Consider the following 26,562-nt stretch of genomic DNA (forward strand, 5'->3'; position numbering starts at 1 on the left):
AGCTCCTTCATTACCAGCCCACTCACACTGAACCCAGACAAGAGGCGAGGGTAGGAGGCGTGGGGAGGGGAGACAATTTAGAGAAACTGCAGGAAGAATGCCCAGGTTTTGAGCGAGACAGAGATGGTAAGCGGGGATGTACTGTATAAATATACTTTGTATTTACACACACATATCACAGTTGGTATTTTCTTGAGCATTATAGTAAAAATATTGCTAAGGGCTTCCCGAGGACTCACAGCTTGGACCTGTTTTTATCTACACTTCCTTGGGTGGGGGGAGGGCACGGAGAACTGCCAGGAACACTGCCCTCAGAAGTGGAAATACCCTATTTAGACTTGTGGAGGGAGAAAATGGATTTATATCTAAAATTTAGTTTATTAACCCAACTGAATGGGGCAGTGAGGAAGAAAACAGTTTGTTGGCGTTTGTCACAGGAAGGTCTTTTTGCTGCCCATTACCAAGCTGGCCCTGCTTTCTCAGAGACGCTCAGTGCCTAACCAGGGCCTTCTCCAGAAGCTGACACCATGTTCAAAGACTGCCGGGCTCAATACTCCACTGACAGGCAGGCAGGCAGGCCTCCCTGGCTCACCCCCCACCCCCCATGCCCAGGGACGCCTTTGCAAGCCCACTGTCTCCCCATCAGACCACTAACTTCTTCCAAGGCGACGGGACACAGGCACTTGCTATCACACTCCTGGGTGCATTTCCATCCGCCGGAACGGCTCAGTCTGCGTGGTTCACGGACACCTATGAAGGCAGCAGGCACTGCAGGCCTGTCCTCTGCAAACCCCCAGCAAGGCTGGGTCTGGGCTGTGGCTGCAGCTTTGCAGGCCTAGCGTATCCTTCTCGAAGCCTCTGGTAAACGCTTGCACCTCACTTCAGCCCAGCCCCACCCAAGACAGACTGTGTGGTAGACACAGACGAAGATGGAGGGAGCTCGTCACTGGCTCGAGCTCACCCTGAGAGCAGGTGATGGGCCTGGTCCTGAACTCAGATCCAAGTTCAGAACAAGGTGCTTAAATCTGGGGAGCACGTCCTGTGGGTTTGGAACCACAGTCACGGGGTATCATAGTCATGGGGGTGCTGGAAAATTAAAGCATTGGACCCCGAGGTCCCGAAGTCCTCAAAGACAGGCATTTAATCACAGCAACACAGCAAGGCTTCTGAGTTTTCAGTTTCTCAGTTTATTTTTAGTTATTTGTTTTTACAATCCTCAGTGGCCAGGTTTGCTAAAGGGGATCAGCAGCAAAGCCCCGAGTCATCTGGGCCTCTGACCCTGAAGATGACGAAACTCAACAAGTCAGAGGGAACTCCATCCCCGCCTCCCCGCCACCAGCCTCCCCAGCCAGGCATCGGGCTGCAGACACAGGTGGGAAGCAAGGCCCCAAACTGAGCCAGCCGGGGTCATGTTTTCCAGAGCAGCGGAATTTTGTGACAAATGTTGACATGCTACAGTGTAAACAGAGGAGACTGGGCTGAACAAGCCAAGAGGAGCAGGGCCAGGTTCACACGGCGTGTGCCCTGCTGTCCTCCCTTTTCAGCCCAGACTGCTGGGGGGGACATCACCCCCAGGGCGGCCACCGAGGTTTCCTCTTCAAAATCACAATATAGAAAGTTAGAAGCTGCTAAAGTGCAGGTGACAATACCAAACATTTTTATAAAAGCAAGGGAAACGAGAAGGGAACTCAGTAAACAGTCATCTTGGCTTTGTTCCTGTTTCGAAATACTCAGAATAGTTATTGTGGAAGGGGTACCATATTTCAGCACCATTTATGTGAACACAGAGCAAGATATTTTCAATATATAAAGCTCTTAAAGTTAAGTATAAAACATTATTTTGAAGTTCATAATTAAGCCCAACCACTGGGAAAATGACTGCCAAGAGAGTGGATATTTCAAGTTCCGGATCTTTTCCTTATATTACCTATGTTTTAGCAATTTCATTCTTCACCAGAGTAACACCCAAGAAATCAACACAAGACTGAGATAAACTTCAGTCAGTGTCCTCCACTCTGGCTATTAATGAGCATTCAAAACATTTAAATATACAGGTGGCCATAAGGCCTGGGAACAGAGATGTGTACAACAAATCGTCTGTCGGTAGGACATCTCAATACAATTAATATACTTATTTCCAGGCTTAATGGCCACTCTGTATAGTTTCATTATATATGCTAACCCATTCTACCACTCCCAGTCATAAATTTCAAGTTACCATGAAAAAAATACAAAAGGGACAACTCACCTCCACCCTCCCAAATTCTGCTGGGGCCCCTGCTGTGGGACCTCCTGCATGTAAGAAAGTCACAATGTGACTGCAGACCAGCGTGCGCACTTACATACATGCACACACAATGCACGCACACGCACACGCACACACACACACACTCTCTCTCCCCTCCTGGGCATGGCGAGCCCACCTTGCCCCCAATGCTACTGCCACCAGGGGTGGTGGGCAGCCAAACCACTTGAGTTTTGTGCTTTTCGTGGCCCCAGGTTATAAAATGAAGTCCTCAAGTACTAACCGTCAGCTTTCCGTATTTATTCTCTGCACCCCTGGGCACTGACTCCCTGGTCTGCACCCCCTCAGAAGAGACCACCACCCAGGCTTCCCTGAAGAGTTCAGCATTAAGTATACTGCTGCTACCTGGGAACTTGATACATTTTAGAGAAGGAGTTGGCAGAATCACACACAGGAGCCCTCTCACTCCTTCAGATTTTTATCCTTTTATAACTTAAGCCCAGGAGGTCTGTGGGGCATCTGTTGTTTTAAGTGGCATTTTGATCTAAAATCAGTTCCTTTTACTTCAGTTCACTTCTAACAGTTCCTTGGGCCACTTTTAAATTATTTGCCATCGTGCCCTGCCTTTGGCTAAGCTATTTGGGGACTCTAGGCCTCTCACACATTTCAGATTCACGTCACACACACTGAGGGCTTCCATTTTACTGTTTTTTAAGTAGTGACAGATCTTTTTTAAAAAGGCATTTATTTTTATGTATTCCGACAAGTGAGATGCCCGGGAGGTTTATACTTCTGGGAACACTTTCTGGCTTTCAAAGGGAGTACCTGCAAAGTAGTGCTCAACAGAGAGAGAAGAACATCATCTAACTATATTTTAACAAAAGAAAGGAGACACAGCCAGGAAGTCTATCTGGGTCCTATACAGATGCCGGGATGGTAAGATCTCTTCAGGCGACACAGATTTTACAGCCATTTCTGCAAGATCTTCAAGAGCCAGACTATGAACTCCTAGGTGAAATGGCACGTTGGGGTGGGGGTGAGAGGCAGGAGGAAGAACCCTCTGAAAAACAACAACAGAAAACAAGTACATAACAACCGAGGAAGGTGGTTTCTTGCCACAGAGCTGTTACATTCACGTGGACTAAGATTTTACCTGGTAGGCTCTAGAATTGGAGGGGAAAAGACTGATGAAAGGACACAAAAGGCGATGCCTGTTTTCCTCAGTCAAAGAAAAATTTCATCAGGATGAAATGACTCCATAGCAGTCTAATAAAAGTGCAAATGGCTACATAAGGAAAGCAGGTTGATCCCGTTCTGTGCATTTAAAATATTTTCAGATATGCCGTATTCTAAGGAAAAGAAATTGTAAACATTGCAGATCAAATTCCAGCTACGTGAATTTGGTAAGTGATGGTCAGCCATACGCTGACCTCTTGCTCATGCTGCCATCACGGCTCCGAGCGAACAGTGAAGTCAGTGGACGCTGTGTATGAAGAAGCAGCTGAGGTGAGGAGGGGAAACCAGAAAGTTCTGAAGGAGCCATGTTAATTCCATGGAACTTGTCGCAGGGAACTTCTTTTAGTTGTAAGTGCACCTTAACTATGTTCAAAGGTGTGGAGATCGTGGTTCTGCAGAGACCATGGGGTCCCAAACCTCTGACCTGTGGCAATCAGCTCTGGGTCAGAAAGTGAGCACAGTGTGGCTCCCATTAGCCTCCTTCTAGAACACGCCCACTACATGTCTTCTAGGACACTACCACTGGAGAGATCCCTCCAAGCAGATGACCCTCCTGAATCCATTTTGGTCTCAACTCAATTTCCATTCTGCTCATGTCACCTGATCAACCCAAGACCAGGGGTGAGAAATGGAATTAGGACTCCGGGCAACTGGAGCTGCATGTTCCAACACAGACATGGCATTTTAATAGTTGGCCAATCATCTGTATTTCCTGCAGTGCTGCTCCATTGAAAGCTTTGCTCTCTGATGCTATGATCCCTCTCAGCCTGGAAGACACAGTCAGAGAGCAGAGGATAATAAGGTCTCGGGACAGAAAACAAACTATAAACTCACCCCTCTCAATTTTTACCAATGTGGTGGTTCAGACCACGATTTCTGCACACACTCCACCAATGTCACACACAAGGACAAGAGAAAAGCATGAAATGTAAACAATTAAGTTGCCCAGAAGTCCAGTTCAAGGCCACTGAGATTAGAACAGTTTCCAAATGCAAAGACAGACGATCATGAGTGTCATCATCATGAGTAATATTAAATTCAATAGTGGGTATGAACCAGCAGTCAGATGGACAGACCCCTACTGCTTGGTACAACCTAAATGTTTGAAGTTGTGCTTTTAAAAATGTTCAAGAATGCAGAGCAGGTATTTGCTGTTACGAGTTACAAACACTACAATGATGCATTAAAGCCAACAAGAAGCCATTATTATTACTTTAATGTGGCGTCCAGGCACCACCGCATTTCACAGTGAAAAACACAAGCCTCCCCAATGGGTTCACACACATTTGGAGCAGAATTTGATTGGATGAGTCAGCATCTACCAAAATGTGGTGAATATTACTGATGAGGTAAAGGGGGAAATACTAATGTAACAGTCTGCATAGTTTTGTGTCCTCTGAGTTTTCTCAACTAAGAATTTTTATTTTTAAGTGAAAGCAAAACTTCTATTTTTAAAAAAGATTTGCCCCTCTGGAAAAAAAAACAGATTAGGTAGCTTACAAATTTTATTAAATTGGACTAAATAAAGATTTGAATTATTCTAAAATAAAGCTCGGCACTTCAGAGCAACACCCCCTCCACAGCTGCTGACACAGTCCTAAAGACGTGTGTGGCTCCTGTGACAATGTCCATCCACAGTGCACGCCCCCTGTGGACGCCGCAGGCCCAGGGCAGACCACGCTCGGCCAGGCTGCCATGTCCCCACCGTAGCCACTGCAGGCCATGGCTCACCACCAGGGACACCACGCCCTCGGGCTTCCCAAAGCAAACCAAGGGCGGCGCCGCTCAGCCCAACTTCTGCACTCAGCTCTAGTAAGCTTACTTCTGACAACCCGGCCACTCTGCTGCTCATCCCCTGCCGGCAGATGAGTTACATGAATCTGGCAATGGAAACACCCTGAAAACAAACAGCGTCAAGAGGGCACAAAAAGCCTGCGTCCCGCTCATCCCACCCCTGAACCCGGAGGGGCCCCTGAAGTCACTTGGCCTTGGCTGCCTCCTCTAAAGAGCATGGGTCTGAGCCATGTTCTGGCTGGAGAGGCTGAGTCTATGGAACCTGAGGACGAACAGCCCTGCAGACGGCACCACGTGCACCCAGCGCCACAGCTGCCGTGTCCACGACCTTGGCACTCGTCACGTTCTCGAAGAGCAAGGATTTCCAGGTGCAGCTCCTTCTCCAGACTTTAAGTAACTCACTTTTGGACCCAGTTCTTTACCTTCTATTAGATAATCTGTTTACAATATGCAAATCCAAAGCACTGCTTACTGAGACTACCAGAGGATGTTCTGATTGTGCCACATCCACAGACTCCATCCCAGAATTATCCCACATCCGCAGACTGCGTGGAAGAGCAGTACGGGGACCCCGTACCACCAAAACAAACAAACAAAAATTACTATCTTAAAAAAAAAAAAAGCCAGTTTACTCGGAAAAAGTTTGATTTGAGATATAAAGAACATTATTCCTCTCCAAAGTGAGTCTCCTGAAACGGAACTGTTTGTTTTCTGGAAAGGACGTAGTCTGTACCTTCCTTCCCACAGGCGTGCTCTGAAGGCCACACTAAAACACTGCATCATAGCTAACTGGAAACTTGCTGAACGCTTATTATCAAAAGCTGGTCTTCAGAACCTCCCAGCCTGGCTCACAGGGCCCGAGGGGGCCCGGAAGTAGACCTAGGAGCCCACGGTCAGGCCGTGCCGGCGTGCGTCACAGACTCGTCTCCTCACACACTCGGACGGGGACGTTGTAATGCCGGTCGTCCTCGGCAATCAGGGTCACCACCGGCCAGTCCCTGGGCGGGTCTGTGGGGTAGACGGTGATGAACTCCTCGGTGCTGTACTTGGAGAGCCGGTATACCTGGATGGTGTGACGCACGGCGTAGGCGAGGAGGAACATTTCCACCTGCGGGAAGAGCAGCAGGGATGCGGAGGGCAGCCACGCGGGAGCAGCCGCGCGCCGCCCTCCACGCCAGGTGTCCCAACCGAGCGCAGCGTGATACCCACACCTTCTTCCTCCCCGCGGGTCCAGCCCCAGTCCTTTCTCACCTGGTCGTTATAAACAAGCAGATCACCAACAATGAATCCCATGTCCGATGAGGGACTTGTATGAGAATTTATGAAGAGCTCTCATAATTCGATAATTAAAAAACCAAGTGACCAGTTTAAAAATTGGGCAAAGGATCTGAACAGAGCAGACATTTCACCAGAAGATATGCAAATGGCCAATATGCACATGGAAAGTCACCAGGGGAATGCAAATCAAAACCACAGCGACATACCACTTCCACCCACCAGAATAGCTATGATCAAAGACAAACGGTAAGGCAGCGACTGCTTAACAGGTTACAGGGACTTCTGGCGGGGACACAGGGGGTGCTAAAATGTTTGGGAACTTGATACAGGTGGTAGGCACACAACATTGTAAATGTACTAAGAGCTACTGAGTTGTACACTTTAAAATGGTTATTTCTATGTTATATGAGCTTCTACTTAATAAAAAAAGTGTTGGTGAGGATGTGGAGAAACAGGACTCTGAAACATTGCTGGCAGGAATGTCAAATGATGCAGCTGCTTTAAAAAAGTTTGGCATTTCCTCAAAATTTTAAACAAAGAATTACCACATGGCCCAGCAATTCCACTCCTGGGTATATACCCAAGAGAACTGGAAACATATGTCCACACAAAAATACATGTACAGTAATGTTAATAGCAGGACTGTTTATAATAGCTAAACAATGGAAATAACCCACATGCTCATCAACTGACGAATGCTTGAATAACGTGATATATCCATACAGTCAATAGTATTTGTCAATAAAAAGGAGTGAACTGATACATGCTGCAAGGGGTGTGAGCCTTGAAAACAAGGCTCAGTGAAAGAAGCCAGTCACAAAAGACCACATATTATGATTCCATTTATATAGAATGTCCAGAATAGTCAAATCTATGGCAACAGAACATGGATGAGTGGTTGCCTAAGACTGGGGATAAAGGGGGGATGAGTACTCATTGGCATGAGGGTTCTTTTAGGGGTGATAAAAATGGTCTAAAATTAGTGTTGTGATGGCTACAAAACTCTTTGAACATACTAAAAACTACTGAGTTGCACATTTTAAAAGCATAAATTTTATGGTGCATAAGTTATATCTCAATAAAGGTGTTTAAAAAAAAGCCTTTACAACAGATCTGTGGGGATTTCAGAAAGGACCAACTTGAGTCTCATATGCAAAACAGGCTCTACTAGGCTTTTCACTGCAAGGTTTTTGCTACCGTTCAGGAGATGTAAATAATCTACATTGTTAAGTACAGATAATTTTGTAAAATAATTATCTTCAATCCTCCCAGACCCAGAGTAACCATCATCTTTGCTCTTTCCTAAGCACAAGAAAAGGCAAGCACAAGAGTCAGCCGTGGAAGCAGAAAGGTAGCACTTTGGATGGATAGCCTTATTAATGCTACTTTAGTGGTTGGCTATCCTACTGGAAGGAAAAAAAAAAAGACTTAAGCTTTTTAGGGCAATGTAGTGAATACACCAAAGATAGAGAATACAAGGTCTGGTGAGTCAACTGTTGGCTCCTGGGGCAGCACTGCGATGGGTCTCTGTGTAACACTCCAAACTTAGCACATCTGTCACAGATCCAAGAGCAGGCTGGGCCCGACTGGCTAAGGTGACTCCATTTCTATTTTAAAGCATGATGCCTGATACAGCTACCGCCGCCAGGGTTCAGCTAGGCCCTTCAGATGACTCTTCCAAGCGCTCCTTTACTTGTAGCCGACCAGAGCCAAGGATACTGATCCCCCCCAGCAGCCTGCAGAGGAAAGCCCAGGCTGAAACAAGCGTGCTGGTTATACAACAGGTTCATAATTCTTTGGCACTCCTGGCTCGATAAGGTGGAGCCTAACGCTCTTCTCTTCAGTGTGGAATGGACTTAGGGACTTGCTTCTAACAAACAGAATGTGGTGTAAGTGATGTGTGTGACTTCCAAGATTCGATGGCTTCTTCCTCACTCACTTAACGAATCACTTTCTGACAGGCCAGCTGCCATGTTCTGAGGGGCCTACAGCCAGGCCCCCATGACAAGGATCCACTGAGGCCGCCTGCCAGTTGGATGTGGACCCTCCAGCCCCAGTCGAGCCCTCAGATGACCACAACCCCCGAGGCCCCGAGCCAGAACCACCCAACCAAGCTGCTCCTGAATTCGTGACCCACAAAAACTGTGAGATAATGTTTGATGGTTAAAACTGCTGTTTGGGGCTAATACACTCCCAAAGGTACAACTCACCTGTTCGAGGCCACCGGTGTGTCCCACCTGGTTTAGATGGTTCCTCAGCAGCTGTCCAGGGTCGCTCGACGTGTCCCGAGCAAACAGAAGCACAGAGAAAAACGGCACTTCCTTTCCCTTCTCTTTGTCATCGTATAGTTCAATGGCTCTGTTCAGCATTAAAAATTTTACAGCTTCATAAAGGCTATACTCCTCCTCTTCATTTGTGAACAGTTCATCACAAGCTACCTGCCTTGCTTCGGCAGTTCTCAGTTCAGCCAAGCCTGCCCACTGTAAGAAAATTACATAGTAAGTACATTTTGTTCTAAAAGTCCCAGGTATACTTCCATGCTTTAAGCACAAAATCATTTTCAAAAGTAGGCAACCGTGGGTCACGTAGCAGTGATCACAACATTCAAGTTTCCAGCTCAAACAATAGCACTGCTCTTTACATGACACAAATTCCTTCTTCAGCTTTTGCCCCATTAATCTGAAATGAACACAAAATGCACTTAGGAGAAGCACTGGGGCCGAGGAATGGAAATTTTGAATCCCTATCTTCCCAGGCAAGGAGATTGAACCAGTCAATCAGAAGTACTGACGGAAGACCTGACGTGTGTGTGACGTGTGTGTGTGTGACGCATGTGTGTGACGCATGTGTGTGACGCATGTGTGTGACGCATGTGTGAGGCTGTGAAGGGTAGCTAAAATTCCTCCTCCCCGTGAGGAGCTTCCAGGAGCAGTTACTGCTCACAAACACTGAGCCAACCTTCAAAAATGAAAGAAGGTCAAGGAAGATTGTGTGGTCTCCTGAACATTAGTTTACTAAACTTAACCTTCTAACCTCTTAAAAATATACGTGAGTTTCAAATGAATAAATCCATTCAGGTAATCCTTACTGACTCCTGATTAAGCAAAAAGCAGTGTTAGATATTCAGCTAACACAGGCAAGCTCTTTACGTGAACAAGGAAACCCTACAAATATTAATATATGTGCTTTAAAGTTCAAGTGAATGAGATGCCAACCTAAAGCTAGTCCTCATGAATCACCAGTAACTACGGCTCATCTCAAAAACCATTCAAGTCTTAAATTCAAGCGTAAATTTTAACGGTAACGACTGCAATAGGACTCTCCAATATTTTGGTTGAAAGTTGGAACATCTCATATTTTCCAGAAGTAGACCAAGCTGTCAGTCAGATCATGGCTCTAGAGTCAGAGCCAGGATGGAATGAAGCCCTCGCGACCGAGCAGCTGGTGGCTTTTGCAGGGCATTCTCAATTACTGGTCCTTAGTTTTCCCATCTGGAGTATGGGGCTAACCACAGCAACACCTTGGTAGTAGTGAGAATTAAATAACACTGATACTTTTACTGTACAGCCTGGCACGTAGGAAGTGTTAGCAATGCTGGCTCGGATTATTAATGAATAATTTTCATGTTATTGTAAATTGAAATCACTTAAACATTCCCAAATATAAGGATCTAGTTACAGCAGGCACACCTGAAAAAGCAAAAATTGCAATTTCATGAGAACTTAAGAGCTAAAAAGGAAATTGTCACCAGTGGCTGAGCTGAAGAACCTACCCACTTGCTCCCACAGGGCCAGAGACCGTCCCTCAACCCTCCACTGACGCCAGGACAGAGAACACGGGCCTCCACCTGACAGATCCTGTGCTTTACTTAACAAGCAACAACAATGGAACCCCTCTTCCCGAATTCCCTTCCTCCCAGTTCCTTATCACTGGTCTTCCTTGGACAGTGTATTTTCCAGTAAACATTTCTTATGTTTGTAAATACAAACCAGGTTCCAGGAAGTCAGGGACCTCAGTTCATTCATCGAGATATTTACTGAATGCCTGGTACGTATCAGGCTCGGGTCTCGGCACTGGGTATAAAAGAATGAACAGAACAGTCTCTCATGGAGCTGGAAGTCTACGGGGTGGCATGGAGCTAAGGAGTACAAAGTCGTATCATTGATAATACCATGAGAAATACAGACTCAAGGTGTCCCTGAAACTTGTCAGTCTGACTTAGCACAAAGACTACATTTGTTTTGGTTTCCTTTGAAGAAAGTTAAACAGTTCATTAAACATATCTCCTCCAAGAACATATGATGCTGATACTTCTCAATGTTACCCAAGACCTCACTGGAAGAGTGTGTTCACCTGAAATTACTGTGCCTAAAAACCAGCCATGACGCTTGGTAATCCACTAAGTGAGGCGTCAGAAGTGTCTGCTGCGGCAGTGAGGAGCAAGGGGTCTGCACTAGTCAGAGAAAGGAAACTTCATGTCCAAACCTTCTTCCTCAGCAGACTGAGGGACTCCTTGATTTTATCAATCAGGTCCTCGCTCTTCCCCTCAAATTTCAATCCAAGTTTCCATTGCTTGATCCAGCTATACTTGCTCATGAGTTTTTCCGGTAACTGGAATATCAAGACACAGAGAGAGAAAAGATGTTAACATCCAAAATGGCCATCACACGGTCCTAGCTGTAAGAAACCACAAAGCCTACGAACCCCACCTTCGTTTCCAGAATTAACCGCTGCAGGTCTGTCCTGTGAGTTTAGGACAGAGGACCTACATCTGGAAGTAAGGAACTCAGACAGTACACCCTGTCCCGCTATAGTGACACGGTGGTTCTGGCTGAGATACCAGGGTGCGACCTCCCCTGCTGCATGACAGCCCCAGCCAGGACCCACACAGCAGTCTGTGGGAGCATGTAAAGAGCCCACCCAGGTAGCCTCCCTGCCATTCCCTGAGGCCTGATTCCGAAGGCTCTTCAGGACATGTGAGATGGTCCAGGGGAAAGTAAAACCTGCTCCCTTGCTGATGAGGAAAATAAATCCTAATTTTGGTATTAGCACATATACCTAAAGTTTTACTATTCAAAGAAAACAATACTATATCCAGTTTAATTGCTTAATCACTGTAGTAAGATAACAAAAATACACCTGAGAATAAGAGATAGGGGTTAAGGGAGCTGTGATGGCCTAGCTCACTAAAGAAGTGACAGCTGAACTACTACTTGGCCGTTTCCTTTTTTTTTCCTGGAGCATTGGTCATTTCCCCCCATCATCAGTGGAATCCAGAGTTTGAAAGGCAAGCTGGGACACAACTTGATCAGTGAGAGCATGGGAACTCAGCCCCGCCTAACAGTCGGGTGTGTCAGGAGAAAATCCACGTAATTAGGTTGGGCACAGGCACGTCGCACCACTGCTATACGATTTAGAAAGGAAAAAGAAGTTCACCTCCACGTCAAAAGATTAGCAAAGAATAATTAATTCCTACAACAGTCTACATGGACCCTGAGATCGTGTGACAGTTATAAACAGTTTTAAATGAGACCGTATGTTCAGTTCTTCTGGAAGACCCTGAAGACCTTTTCATGAATAATAATTCCAGTTTTACTTTCTCAATCTATAGCAATCATGCAAAACGAAGATAGTTTCATCTCTGAAAAACCAAAACCACAATAGGGATATGAATTCCCCTTCAGGTTACCGGTGACAACAAGCCACTTACTCACTGAGGGAGGAGGGGCTTTTGCCTCATCTGATCCTGATGACACATGACCACCCACTCACCCAAGAGCCAGCTAACTCTGCGCCCACGCTGTCCTGCATTTCGGCAGCATGGGGGCAGTTCTGCTACAGACCTTCAGTTAGGCTCTCAGGTTCATCACCAGAACCTAAAATGCCCTCATGTGGCAATAAGCTGAAATCACAGCTGGGCACAACGAAATGCAAGTGAGCAGAAGACACTGGTACACAGATGTGAGCTGGGAGGCGGTGTTAAGGGAAGCCCCGCTGAGCATCACGGGACACCTGTGCGGGCATCGAAACAGCAGGCGCAACACTCAGGTGGAAACTTAGGTTCCCCCCGAGATCTGAGCACACAGAGGGAAACCAAAATAAAAGTCTGTCTCCTTGTCCCTCCTGTGTTATGGGTAAACTGTTGCTAGAGTAACCCTTCAGCTCAGGATGTATGCTTCTGGGAGATGCAGAGATTGTGGAGAAAGTCTAAAAAATGAGGTGTGAGAAAGAAATTACGAGGGAATAAAGGAATTGGAATTATTTATTCAGAAGGAAAAAAATGAATGTAACTTTGAATGCTTTTAGGGGTCATAATACATAGAACACACATAAATAGCTCTTCTTTTCTTCTATACACAGAGACTGGACTTCTGTTAGAATAAGGAAAATTTGACCAAGACACAAGATTTAAGCAAGAAATAATAATGGGAAATATTTAAGAATAAAGTAAATCATTAGCTTAAGTATAATTTCATTTGTGACTGAATTCATTTGTGACTGAATTCATTTGTGACTGCCTGTTTTCTCTAGCCAAGCGTCCATAATTCTTGAAATAACCTCCAGGATTAAATGGATAGCAAATAATGAAAACGTGGCACCCCTGAAACCAACTCATAAAATGAGTTTTGATGCACTGCAGTCTAACCCACTCTAAGCCAACTGCCACACACTGAGACATGCTAAAGTTTAGCAAACGTGGACGCCGAGGACCCCACTGGGGAGGACACCACCTCTCGGGGACCCAGGCACTGTTCCATGTTTGAAAACGGCCAGGCCACGCCACCTCCAAGGTCAGGGTCATGGTGGGCGATCTGACTGCCGTCACACACCAAGTCTGCCGGAGAAGCCGGAGCAACACACAGAGAGCCCCGGCGGGACAACAGAAGGCGAGGGGGGCTGCATGGTCAGAGGGCACGAGCACAAAGCTCAACCTCCCAGGGACAAGGCAAGCAAGGCCAGAGGGGCTGAGCAGCGGCACAAGGCAAAGGCTCCCCTCCACGAGCCCAGATGGGGAGAGTCTCTGAGCCCCGCTGTCCTACCCCTTTAGCGTGCTGTTCTTGGAGAAGGAAGAGGGCGCAGTGCTCCAGAGCACACCCTCAGGTACAGCTAAAGGCTGCACGTCCCAGGGTCACAAAACATGGCTCCTCGGGGCTCACCAAATCATTCCTGATGACATGCACACTGAGCTCAAGGACAGGATGTGTGGTACAGCGTGTGGCCTGCAGGCCGGGGCTGAAGCTAGTTCTGCGGCTACAGATTCACGCGAAAACCGAGGTGTCCCAGGCCCTGTCTGACCCCAAAAGCTGAGGCGGGTTCCTTAGAGCCAGTGCCTTCAGGAGCCCCCAATCATGCCGAAACCAGATTCCCTCCCACCTGCCTGCTGAGCAGCGTTTAGTGTCCCCAGAACTTCTGAAAGGCCCATGGACACACAGTGACCATTGGTGTTTGTGCCATGAACCAGCCAGGACACAGGACTGTCACTAGACACAGGGCATTTCAGAAGGACCAAGGATCAGGGTAAACTGAGGCAGACCCACTGTCAGAGACTTATTGTGGGTCTGGCCCAAGTGTTTCTGATAGCAAGCCTACCCCGTCGTAGCACAAATCACGTATACCAGTTCCTAATGGCAAGCAGGGTTTTGCTTAATGTGACAGGATACAATAATTCTGATACAGCAGGAGGGGGCGAGGAAACGGGCACACTGACTTGCATGCCAAAACTCCTGTAAGACTGTCTTGTTTTGTAGCCATAGTTTTGAAGAATCACCTGATCTGCTTGTCTTAAGCATGCGTGTTAACAAATAAATACAACGATGTTTACCTACCAGAGCTACACAGGAATACCTGGAGGTGGGAAGACGCCACTTCCGGGCGAGGTGGCTGGGTACCCACCACCCCGGGCGCGCGGCCAGCTTCTGCAGGCCTCAGCGGCCGCCCGTCTGCACAGCGTCCCCACCCGGACGCCTTCACTCCCACGGCGACACCCACCCACCACTCGCTCACTCAACCAGGCCCTTGTCGGTGAGAACAGGATGCAATGGCATCCACGGTGCTTCAAACAGCGTGGCCAAGTCTGGGTCCCCTCCTGCACTGGCGCCTGCACGTGAACATGGTGGGGCATCTGTCATCTGCTCAAGCGACACAACAGAACTGACCCAGTAGAGAAAGTGCTCAAACCACGGGAAATGGCTGGGGCTGGGAAAGTCAACAGGAGGACAAGCCTCCCGGTTAGGGAGAGCAGGGAAAGCACGAAGTCCATCTGCTCGGCTGGCATTTAACAGAAGCAAAGTTTAATAAACTGAAATAGGAAACTCACAGGTATAACGGGCTTTCTCTCTGTGACACGGGCCCCCTGGCATTCAGTGACGGTTACATGGCAGAAATAATACCACTGTGACCAGCTAATCTGATTATGCTCTCAAGGGAAGAGCTGTCTTTATTGGCTGATACACACAGAAAAGGGAAGGAACTGGAAAGAGCGCTTGAGATTTGAAAACTATTTCCACAGGACGCAAGTCAGGAAAGCCGCCTGAAAGCCCCACAGCTCACACACGGCGCAGACTGTCGCAGGGATCAGAAAGCCAGCGTCTGCTGGGCTTGTCAGACGGCAGCTGATCTTACCCACACGTATCCTGTTGGTAAAATAAAAGGGACACTGTGCGTCACTTTGATGGGGCATATTTTACATGTTTTCTTGTGTAGAGCACTGCTTGCACAGAATTTTTTGGAAAATATACACACTGAAGTTCATTAATGTCCATAAACCTAAACAGCCCCTTTTAACAGAAAAGGCTCAAAGAAAAAGTCACCCTAAAATTGAGGAGGATTCTCTGTGACAATCTATAAATGAAGCTATGGTCGTCGAACAGAGGTGAAAGCAAAACGCAGGGGAATCACGCGTTTGCTCCCTAGCAGTGTGTAACCTGGGGCCACAGGCATGCTGCTGCGAAGGGATCAACAATTCTGAACTATTTCACTACTAAGAAAAGTCATGATTTGCAAAAGAGAAAGCCTAGTGGATAAACTGCTTTTGCCTCCATATCAGAACAATAAATAAATAAGCTAACTGAGAAATCTGCTTAAGATGACTCGTATCTTTGATAGACAAAACCACCTTTCCCACTTTATACAGGTGTGCTGACTTTCTACCGGTTTATAAAACGGACAATCACAGGAGAGGCAGGCAGTGTCCTCTACGCGCTGGGCCTGCTTTTGCCCTTTGAGGGTAATATGAGCCCTCGCCCACCTAACAGCCCTCTAACTAGCTTAGCTGGCCACCCGCTTTCGCTGCAAGTCCTCTTCACGCTAGGCTCCTTCGACGTCAAAATACTCCAGCTCCTTCAACAGTTCCCAGACGGGATGAAGCGTCTGGGCCGCACTCCCGTAGGTCCTGAGGACACAGGCACACAGCTGCCCTCGCTGCTTGCCTGACTGGCCCAGTTCCAGGGGGGACCGTCACGCCCTGTTTCAGAAGCACGCCTTTAAAACAGGGCTCCCCTATCACTGCCGGCCATCATGTCACGTGAGCTCACACGGGGCTTGCAATCAATTAAGATCCTGATGCCTTTTTTCCTCCCCTCATAAGCTGCTGGTAGGTAAGGCAGAGCTTCACAGCTAGCACTTTGGGTTTTGTTTTGGCTTTTTAAAAAAATGTAAGCACATGACTTCTGATTTCCTTCCAATTAATGTCAGTGTCAGTTTTGCTCAATCATTCCCGCCCACCAAACTCTTTTGGGATATTCTATCATCCAACCCATCACGTGACCTCATCTGATGTGTGTCAGACACCTGACACACTGATACCGTGACTTCCTGGGTGTCACCACCACACTGTGGATTTAAAATACTGCAGAGGGCCTGGCATGGGACACAGGCCCGACCCTCACCTCACACGGAGCCTCTCCCAGGGTGACATGAATCCTCTTGCTTCTCGTGCTGCTGTTCAACCACCTACTAAGCCAATCTGCCTCACTGTGCAGAGGGCGCTGATTTCTGGAACTGGAGCCAGAACTGCACAAATGTGCACCTAAAACCCAGCAGGTTCTCAGAGTACAACACACAACCCGTTTAATACAGACCCCACCACTGAAGCCAATCCGCTCCTAAGCACTTCTTATAAACTAAACACCTGCTTTCTAATTCAGCTCAACTGTTCATCTACATTTTATCATTTTCCTCTTCTGGGAATACCAACTATTTTTGGTCGTTTTACTACGCAAAACTACCCCGGCCACACAAAAGCCAACAAACCCACATGGTGGTGACGTAACACTGAAGACAGTACCAGCACAGAGCACGGGCAGAAACGAGAAGTCTTTCTCACAAAAATGGCTGGAAACATTGCGGACTCAAACCTGCAGCAGCAGCGTACCAGCATGAGCTCGGGGTCCTGCAGCCAGGGGGGCAGCGCCGCCGGTTGGCTCATGGCCTGGAAGAGCGTGGCCCTCAGCGCACAGTAATTGTCCCCGCGGACTCGCCTGATGGAGGTGAACTTCTGAGATACCTCTTCATAGCCCTGGGTGAAAGCATCAAAGAATTCAACATGGTCGTCACTGACTTCAGCGGGGGTTCATTCCTGCAGAAAAGATGAGCCCCTGCTCACTGGAAGACTAGAAGGAAGGCTGGCTGACTCCTCGGTGTAAGACATTCTAATTCCTTCTTTATTAATCAAAAGAAATTAACAAATGTTAGTACTGTCCAAAATATCGGAATATATAACAGACACAACACACTGAAACATAAATACACCAAGTATTATTAAAACACTAACGACCCCCAAAGTTGGATTTAACCATGTTTCCCCAAAAATAAGACCTAGCCGGACAATCAGCTCTAAAACGTCTTTTGGAGCAAAATTAATATAAGACCCGGTCTTAGTTTACTATAACATAAGACCGGGTCTTATATATATTATTATAATATAAGACTCCAAAAGACGCATTAGAGCTGATGGTCTGGCTGGGTCTTATTTTCGGGGAAACAGGGTATACGTCCCTTTCCAAGCATGTGACTACAGCATGTGGCAACACTCACTTACTGATAAGCAATATTCTGAAGAGTTTAATCTGTGTTTAAACTGACCCTACACTCTTTAATGAAGAGACGGGACAGGAGAGATATACTAAGTTTGTATCTCTGTATTAAAAAAAAGAAAAACACTAAAATCCCAAATTTCCACAGTACATAAAAAAGTCCACATGCTGGGAACTATCTGGATAATTCTATTAAGACTTTTTTTTAAAAAGAGGATTTAATTATTCTTGTTCAGACTAGAAGTGAAAGGAGGAAATGAAAATGCTCAGTGACATGCTTGTCACTCCAAAGCAGCCATCCGAAGGAACCATCTGGAAGCGTATCCAAACAGGTCAGCAGAGGATCCCAGCGATCTGGCACACAGGCGCCCACACGGCCTGGGTATCAGACTCACCGCCCCCCCAGCTCGCTCGCCCCCATCCTGTCAGTCCTTTCGCTCGTCCTGCTCTTCCTTGACAGTCACTAGAAACCCTGCACTTACACAAAAGGAGTGTCCCTCTCATGCTGGGTGGACACCATGCAGACACTCATCCTGTGTACAAGCACTGGACCCTCATTATTAGTGGTTTTCAATGTTCAATCACAGGACTGTTCTAAGTGGATACGAAAAAGTACTTCTTTACACTTTGCAATACAATTTTGAGAGTCACATTTTTATTTAGTGGTCCAACCACTGCAACATTTCAGGGTCCATCAAGCTGACTCACACCTATCAGTGTGCTCCACGGAGGACCCCCAATTATCCTGAACACTCACAATGGGTAGTTCAAAGCAACTGCACCTTTCCAAATGCATAAATTACTCATGCTACTTTCAGAGGTGAATCAAACTCCTAAAATTAAATTTGGATTTCTACACAATTCCAAAAGATGAGCCAAAATAAAAATTTGACAATTAGACAAATTAAGACTAAAAACGAACTGAAGCCCAAGCTGTCAGGCCCTGAGATGCCCTAGTTATTGCCTCAGGTCCTGACGTGATACTTTACTGATGTGCCTTTGATTACTTGGTCACCAAAAAGTCCAACTAGACGACCAAATTTTGCCTTGAACTAAAATCACAGAGGAGTGACTACAGCATGAGTTCCAAATACGGAATATTTGGATAACTAAGTTGTCATCTTCAATTACGGACCTTCAGGTGCCAAGTGTTAGAACAGACCTTTGAAAGAGACTGAGGTCACAAACTAAAATTGCTGTCAGTGAAAGTATTCCTGGGGAAGATGACAAAACACAGGCAGACGTCAGAGACATTGCAGGCTCAGGGCCAGATCACCGCAACAAAGTGACTACCTCAATAAAACGAGCCACGGGAACTTTCTGGTTTCCCAGTGCATTTAAAAGTTACATTCACACTATACTCTATTAAGTGTACAATGGTCTTATGTCTGAAAAAAACAATATATATACCTTAATTAAAAAACACTTTATTGCTAAAAAATGCTAACCATCATCTGAGCCTGTTGGGAAAATGGCACCCATAAGCCTTGTTTGACGCAGGGCAGCCACAAATCTTCAATTTACAAAAAAACCACAATAAAGCGAAGCACAATGAAATGAGGTATGCCTGTATAGTTTAGATGCCTGGCCTTCTGGTTATCTAGTTTGGTACTGGGCTGAAGGTTGTTAGAAAACCTGACTGGCTGACATGCATATCCACCAGACACCCTGGTAAATCTTAATGTCTTAACCTCTGGCAGGAACTGAGAATCCCAGCATTTCGTGATTGAGTTCCCTGACAAGGACCTGTGACACAAAGAGCGTACAGTCCAACTCGCAGGGAGCAGAGCTGACATCTGCTCTCAGAGCCTGAGGAGTGGCAGCTACACTGAGTAAGATCCGCCCACTTCAGGGCCGGCAAGGACAGCTGAGGTGCCATATTTTCTACAAAAACAAGATCTGAGGAAAAGAACGAATGTATTCAAATATTTAAAAATTTTAAATTCTAAACAATACAGTGCCAAACAAAATATATTAGAAAGATTTTTATCAAATACGATAGGTCAATATCTCTAATACACAAGAAGTGTATTCAAATTCATAATGTAAATAATCCCAAGAGAAAAATGAGCAAAGGATATAACGCAAAGGTTACAAGAGGGGTAGTGGAAGTATGAGCTTGAAACTGCCATTTTTATAGCTCAGACACAGTCGAATAGCAGCATTTCGCACGCTTCAAAGCACGAGGGAATGTTGGATTCAGAATGCTTTCAAGGGGGACCAACCGGTGTGCTGCCCGGCTGGCTGTGCAGTGGGAGGGGTCCAAGGGGCCTGATCTGGGGGATCACGTCATGGGGATCCCCAACGTCCCATGGCCTTGGACACTAACTCAGGGTAACCAATCTATGCAATGGCAATGGGATGCCCTAAATGGAGGGAGCAGTTCCAGATCCCTCTGCGAAGGGAGTGGGGGAGGGTCTAGACCCCCAGGCCTGGAGGGCACGAAACCCAAAGTGAGGTGACAGCAGCAGATAGGACACTTTGTAGCTCACTGAGTCAGAAGGGCATTCTCAAATGACCCCAAGAGGACAAGCAGTGGCTGGTCCAATTCTGAATAGCACAGAGTCATTTACGTGCTTTTCAAAGAAATCAAGTTACTGAAAAACTGATACCGATTCTATATTAAGACTGTGACTTGAAAAAAAGTCCTGTATCTTTGGAGTCTGTTTCCTCACCTGTAAAATTACAACACCAAGATATACACAGTGTTATAGCAGTTTCATAATTCATGTCTAAAAATACAAAAGGACACATTAAATAATCACCAAGGGTGGACTATTTGAAAGACTTGCAGTGCATCTAGGCCTCATACCTTTTTCATACATGTTGCTTTTTGCGTATTTCCCCTCCATTCTTTTTTGCAGTAGTCCATGATATCCATTTCAGGAGCTACACTTAATCTGGGTTCTGTTCAAGAATCAAACAAAAGGGGGGAGTGGGAAATAATGAAACAAATCAGAATAATGGTATTGCTTTATGTGGAACTTATTTTCTCTCTCACTTCGTTCCAAAACACACCCAGGAGCCCACCCCTGCCTACCACCTGGGCCAGACCACGCTCCCCTGGCTCCCAGATAACCGCAGAGGTCTCACAATGGGTTCCCCTTTCCGACCATTCTGCACATGGCAGCCGGTGGGATGCACTCATGTTTAACCTAAGTCAGATGACATCCATCACCCCGGGCTCCGAGTGCTCCAGGGGCCTCCCCCGGCACTCGGAGGGGCACCGATGTCCTCACTACCTCCAAGGCCCCTGCCGTGGCCCCCACTCCCACCATTCCCCGCACTGCCGGCTCCTGCTTCACCTGTAGCCTCCCCTCTACTTGTCCTCCACACCAGCTCCTGCCCGGGCACCTGCTCCCACGATCCACGCAGGTCTCTGCTCACCTCTGACACCCCATGTCATAATGTCACACACACACCTTCACTCTGTTCCCTTTCCCTTCTTGGCACTGAGCAGCATCTGACACATTTCTTCTCCTGCACCCCCAATCCCCTCGCTCCACCCCCAGGAAAACACGAGCTCCTTGAGAGCAGGGGCTGCCTTTGCTTCCTGGCTGTGTCCTCAGCACCGGCAATACACCGGCACAGTCTCAGCGGTGTGAAAAGTACATCGATGATTTGTCATCGGCTTTCTACATCCATGGTACAAGGAGGTAACACCTCTGTAACAAATGGCACATTTAACTGTCTCTATTTATTTATATCCTACCCGGATCCGCAAAGGCTACAAGTTATTGATAATAAGCCAGAAATTAATGGACGGTCTCAATATTAGTGGAACTACAGACCTCATTTGACTCTAAAACATATCCCCCCAAATTAAAAATGTGACTTACGATCAGACAAATGATACAGGAAGAATATGGCCTTTAGATCTTCCTGTTTACCATAAGAGGTTTGGGGCTGGATTTTGTGGTGTATGTGTAAGCAAGCACACATGTGTGGACATGCGTGTTTTAAGGAGAAAGAGAAGTAAATTCGCCAGCACATTTTGACTTCCTTTTTAAATTATTGAAGAAGAAAATGTTAGCAAAGAAATTAGGATCCAAACACAGAAGTACTTTACAACACACTTACTGCAGAGGAAGTTGTACATAAAATAAAAACATTATAGTCAGCAAATTCAACAAATACAAAGGGTGCCAAAAAAATGTATACACATTTTAAGGAAGGAAAAAACTGTATTAAAACTGTAACACACAAAGTATACCGGTAACAAAAGATGAACACAAGTCACGTGTATACATTTTTTGGCACCCCCAGTATTGACTGAGTATAATCCACACCAAGCATTGAGCTAAGAACTGGGGATACAAGGAACACAGACCCAGATTCTGTCCTGCACGGGTCTAGAGACTGATGAGAAAGAAAAGCCCCCCGACAGTGACGAGCCAGGGAGCGACAGCGCCCGCATGATTCAGGAGCACAAAAGAGGAGAGAGACCCTGAGCCCTTCCTGCAGTTGAGGTAAATCATTTTTTTAACGCAAAATATTAAGAACTGCCTATTTTTTAAAATCTCATGGTGAATCCTTTTATAAAGAAAATAAGTCTTTTATGTAAAAGGGGAGGTAACATATATGTAGATAACATAGATGCATTTATCTGTGGCGCAAGTCAGGACTGGCTTAAAAGTGAAACAGACCCCTGAACCATAATGTACAGAGAACACAAACACCAATGCTGTTCAGCCAATCCTCAAATATAGAACCACCATTGCTGAAATTCAGGAAACATCTTTTGAGTGTCACTTAGCGGAGGGAAGTTGCCGTGCATCTTGCCTTACCACTCACCTCCCCACAGAGCACGAGGAACTGCTAACGGTGAGCCCAGGACACACGGGCCACGTTCTCCCACCTGGTGGAGCACGCTTCCCGCTCAGGAAGGGCCTCCCAGAAAGAAGGTCCAGCCTTCCTGCTCTCCTTGGTCACAGGCCTCGGTCCCGCACACGCCAAGCTAAGAGCCCGGCCCTGGTGGGGAGGGGAGGGCAGGAGGCCTCACAGGGCCAGGCCACAGGCCGCCTGTGTTGAGTCAAGTGTCCGCGTGCGGCAGTGAGGGTGAGGATATGACGTGCTTGCACAGCTGCTAGAAATGGTACTTGACTTCCCGCCCTGCGGCGAGTCTTTGGCACAAGGGCTCCCACAGCCACTGCTGTGCCACACCACCCTCTAGGCCAGGGGCTGGGGGCACAAAACAGGCAGCTCTTGACCTCAAGCAGCTTAGCATGTTCTTTTCTTTGTTGAACTGCAAACTACACAGACTGAACACTGTTTCCAAGGAAGACCATTTCTAACAAGGGGAAAAAACATGACCCAAAGGGGGAAGCTGAAAACCAGCATGGCAACCAGGAGATGACATAAACAAAAGGTCTGGTCTTTAGCCACCATGGGTGACAAAGACCCTCAGAAGGACTCAGACACTCGGGAGATGGGAAGTTAAAAATGAACCCCTCCAGAAAGCTGAGACTGAATCAGAGAGTGGGCACCCTTTCTATAATGGGCCAGACAGTAAGTAACATAGGCTTTGAGGGCCACCAAGTCTGTCACAACTACTCAACTTTACCCTGGGTGAAAGCCACCATGGACAATATGAACGTCTAAGTATTACCTTGTTTTGTACACTTGAAACTAATAAATAAATTTATGAAAAAAAAAAAAAAGAAATTCCAATAAAACTTTATTTACAAAACCAGTTGGCATGTCAAATTCAGCCAGGGAACCATAGTTTGCTGACCTCTGGAGAAGGTGAAAAAAACCTTTCCACTAACAAAGACAGCATTAAGAAACTTTCTGTCTTGCCCTGGGTCGTGGTGTGGCGAAGAGGAAATCTCCCCTGAGAATTCATAACCACAGGCCGGCTCTCATCAGGACAGGGTGGGAATTAAGACGCTGCAAATCTGGAAACTTGAGCCTGGAAATTAACATGAAATGTCCCAAGGGAGATGAAAGCTGGGTGCCTGGCAGAAATAAGGCCAAGTTCTCTCGCACTCAAGCCACGCTGCACAAACTACACAAACACTCAAGAGCTGAGCTTACAGTTCAAACTCTGAAGGAACAAGAAACAAGCAAAAAACAGCAGCTGGCATAATTAGACCTGGAAAGTATGTTTAAAATGCTTAAAGAAATAAAGAACATGAACAAAAGATAATAAACTACCCAAAAAGACCAGGTAAATTGGAGGTAGGGGACACTGAATTTATCCAAAAAAGACAAAGCAAATAGATCTGAATAATCTCTCCAGAATGCAACAGAAGCCGTAAGGTAAAAAAGATACGTGAAAGCCTTGGGTAACTGAACGAGGGCTAGCAAACACCTAGTTAGAGTTCTGGAAGGCAAAAACAGAGAACAGGGAAAAGGCAATATTCATAAAGACAATGGTAGAGAATTCTCCCGAATTGATGGAAACTAGGCATCCAAGGAGGCAAACAGAAAGAAACCTCAAGCAATACGCTAAGAACACAAATCCACTCTTAAGAGACATCAGGAGAAACAGCAGCACTGAACACAAAGAGAAGAAAGAGTTTGGGAAAAGACAGCTTATCTACCAAGGATGAGTCTGACTACAGTTTTTAACGACAACAGAAACCAGAAGACAATGGAATAAAATCTTCAAAAAGATGAGAGAAAACAACTATTCATCTGGAGTTATTCAAGAAAGAAAGTGAAATATAGAAATTTTCAAACAGCTTCCCCCCAAGAGACTCTTACAGAGGCACGTCTAATGGGTGTTATTTCCGGAAGGCAGTGACCAGTGGACTGAGATGCCAGGAGTCAAGGGGGTCCATCCCAATCTCAGAGTCTAGCTGGAAGTGGCCAGGCCCCGGACGGGCTGAAGCACTGCGCAGGGTTACCCCTGCGGACAGCAGACCATCACATTGAGTGAGAGAAAGCGAGATGCGAGTGCGCACGCAGCAGGAACGCAGTGACCAAGGCACACTTCCTCCGCAGGAAAGTGACGATGAAGGAGTCTGCACCAGAAGTGAATTTTGTGCAACCGCAGCAGTGGAAAGCAAGCGTCCTCCTGGGTTCTGTGGAGGCCCGGCCGGCGTGGCCCAGGAACACATCTAACTGGACCACTGCGGAGAACCCCTCCGCTGGCCACCACAGTGGAGTCCACCAATTAATGCCCTGCTGATGGAGACTTGAAAATTATCAACAAAATCGCACTTCGTATCACTTTACCATTTGTTCCTAACTACACATAATACTTTTTGTTAACCATAAAGTAAACAGCAGCTAGCTCTAGCTCTCAAAACAAACCAGTGGAACACACACATGACACAGGTAATGAGAGAGCAAATGGCCCCATGAATCACCAATAGCACAGCCCCACTCGGCTCCAGCATGAGGCCAGCGGGCAATGGCAGAGGGTACTTTGCACATGCAGCCTAGCTAGGGGTGCCCGCAGTGGACGAGGCCAGGAGTGAGGCTCCCCGAGCAGCGATGGGTACACGTGTCCTGCTGGGGGTGAGGAGAGCCGGCAGGACTGCGCAGAAACACAGACACAAAATCAGGAAACGACAAGAGAAGCAGTGCTAATGATCATGACCAGTCTTTCTTACAAGGCCGTCAAACTCACATGGCCATCTGATGCGAAGACCCGAGAGGCCAGCTTCCCCGTAAATCCTCCCATTTGCAATGAAAACCACATCACACATCCAAACTTTCTCTAAGAATGTAAGGAAATCAACTGAGGGTGCGTGCGTGAAAGGATTAAATAAATCTCCCAGGTGCAAAAAATGATATGAATGTAAAGAATGCAGGGAGACTACTTGGATTAAAATGTTTAAACCTCAGGAAACAGTCAGTGTTCCTCAAACACACTTTTAGCAAAATGAATACTCGGATGCAGCTAAGACCACATGCATCAGAGTGGTCATCATTTCCTAGGAAGCGCATCTTAACATTTTACGAGAACGGATATACCCATTATAAGCATTTTCTACTATAAACAGTAAGAACTCTATAAATAATTCCAAACATACCTGATGACCCTCTTTCATGTATAAGTAATTCTTTCTCCTTTTCTATTTCATCTTCAGAACGATATATGTCCTCCTCTCTGAAATCACACAAAATGAGACATTTCAAAAATTTGCTGCACTGACATTTTCCCCTTTATCATAGTATGCAGGTGCTTACAAAAACTAGTAAGACAAAGCTTAATTTTTTTCACATTTCATGCTAACAATCTGATAAAATATGGGTCTTTCATTTTAGATGCTCATATTCCTATCACTCCATTTAAATAGGACATTTTACATCACTCCACTGCTACCCGGCTATTTTAACTGTAATGTCTGTTGATGTCCCCACTACATATGTAAGCATCTTAGCATGCGTCTTCTCTGTGAAGCCGTCACGTTTCTATGAAGTTCTAAGAATGGAGACAGTGCTGTTGAGAGTATTTTTATAGGTGTGTAGGCCAATTGCTGACTTTAAAATGGCACAAGCAAATTTTACAACAGCTACTCTAAAAACGATAGGAGAGCAGCGATTGTTACCAAAGCTAAAACCTCCGAGGCTCCTGCTGCTCCTGGACCCCCACATTCAAGGAGCCGCCCGTGTTCTGCTGAGCATATCCCTATGTCCCACATACTTTAATTGCTGCCACCACTGCTGACTTGGTACTTATATAACTGCTTCCTAGTCACTTAGTGAACTAACAAGAACCTACTGAGTACTAGGAAGGGAGAAAACTCCACTGGGTGCTAGACGAGTTTGAAGAACGGGACTTCTGGTTTTAGGGTGCCTTCTTTCCCTTTAAGACACACCATATGACAACGATGGGACCACTATCTCTGCTAAAACCACAAGACACGTGATAACCCACTGTTGGTGGGACTGCAGATTAGTGCAGCCACTATGGAAAACAGTATGGAGGTATCTCAGGAATCTGAAAATGGAACTACCCTATGATCCAGTAATTCCACTCCTAGGCATCTACCCGGAGAAATCCAAAACTCCAATTCAAAA

At 46.3% G+C, this 26,562-nt stretch overlaps 1 protein-coding gene across 2 annotated transcripts in view; it reads right to left on the minus strand.

Annotated features, from left to right (window-relative positions):
• Positions 1-1,168: 1,168 nt before the first annotated feature.
• The window catches only part of OTULIN (OTU deubiquitinase with linear linkage specificity), a 32,705-nt gene continuing 7,311 nt past the window's right edge, over positions 1,169-26,562 (minus strand). Inside the window, exons 2-7 of one of the 2 annotated variants that reach the window (XM_081052985.1) lie at positions 25,572-25,648; positions 20,399-20,493; positions 16,926-17,069; positions 11,039-11,164; positions 8,764-9,033; positions 1,169-6,383 (exon numbers count right to left, since the gene is read on the minus strand). In XM_081052985.1, the coding sequence (XP_080909111.1) occupies positions 6,189-6,383; positions 8,764-9,033; positions 11,039-11,164; positions 16,926-17,069; positions 20,399-20,493; positions 25,572-25,648 (907 nt within the window). In that variant the 3' untranslated portion in view covers positions 1,169-6,188. The remainder of the gene's footprint in view (positions 6,384-8,763; positions 9,034-11,038; positions 11,165-16,925; positions 17,070-20,398; positions 20,494-25,571; positions 25,649-26,562) is intronic. The other variant, XM_081052986.1, reaches the window with a different exon arrangement.

This window comes from Rhinolophus hipposideros (assembly GCF_964194185.1).
Source record: "Rhinolophus hipposideros genome assembly, chromosome: 7".
Taxonomy (NCBI): Eukaryota; Metazoa; Chordata; class Mammalia; order Chiroptera; family Rhinolophidae; genus Rhinolophus; species Rhinolophus hipposideros.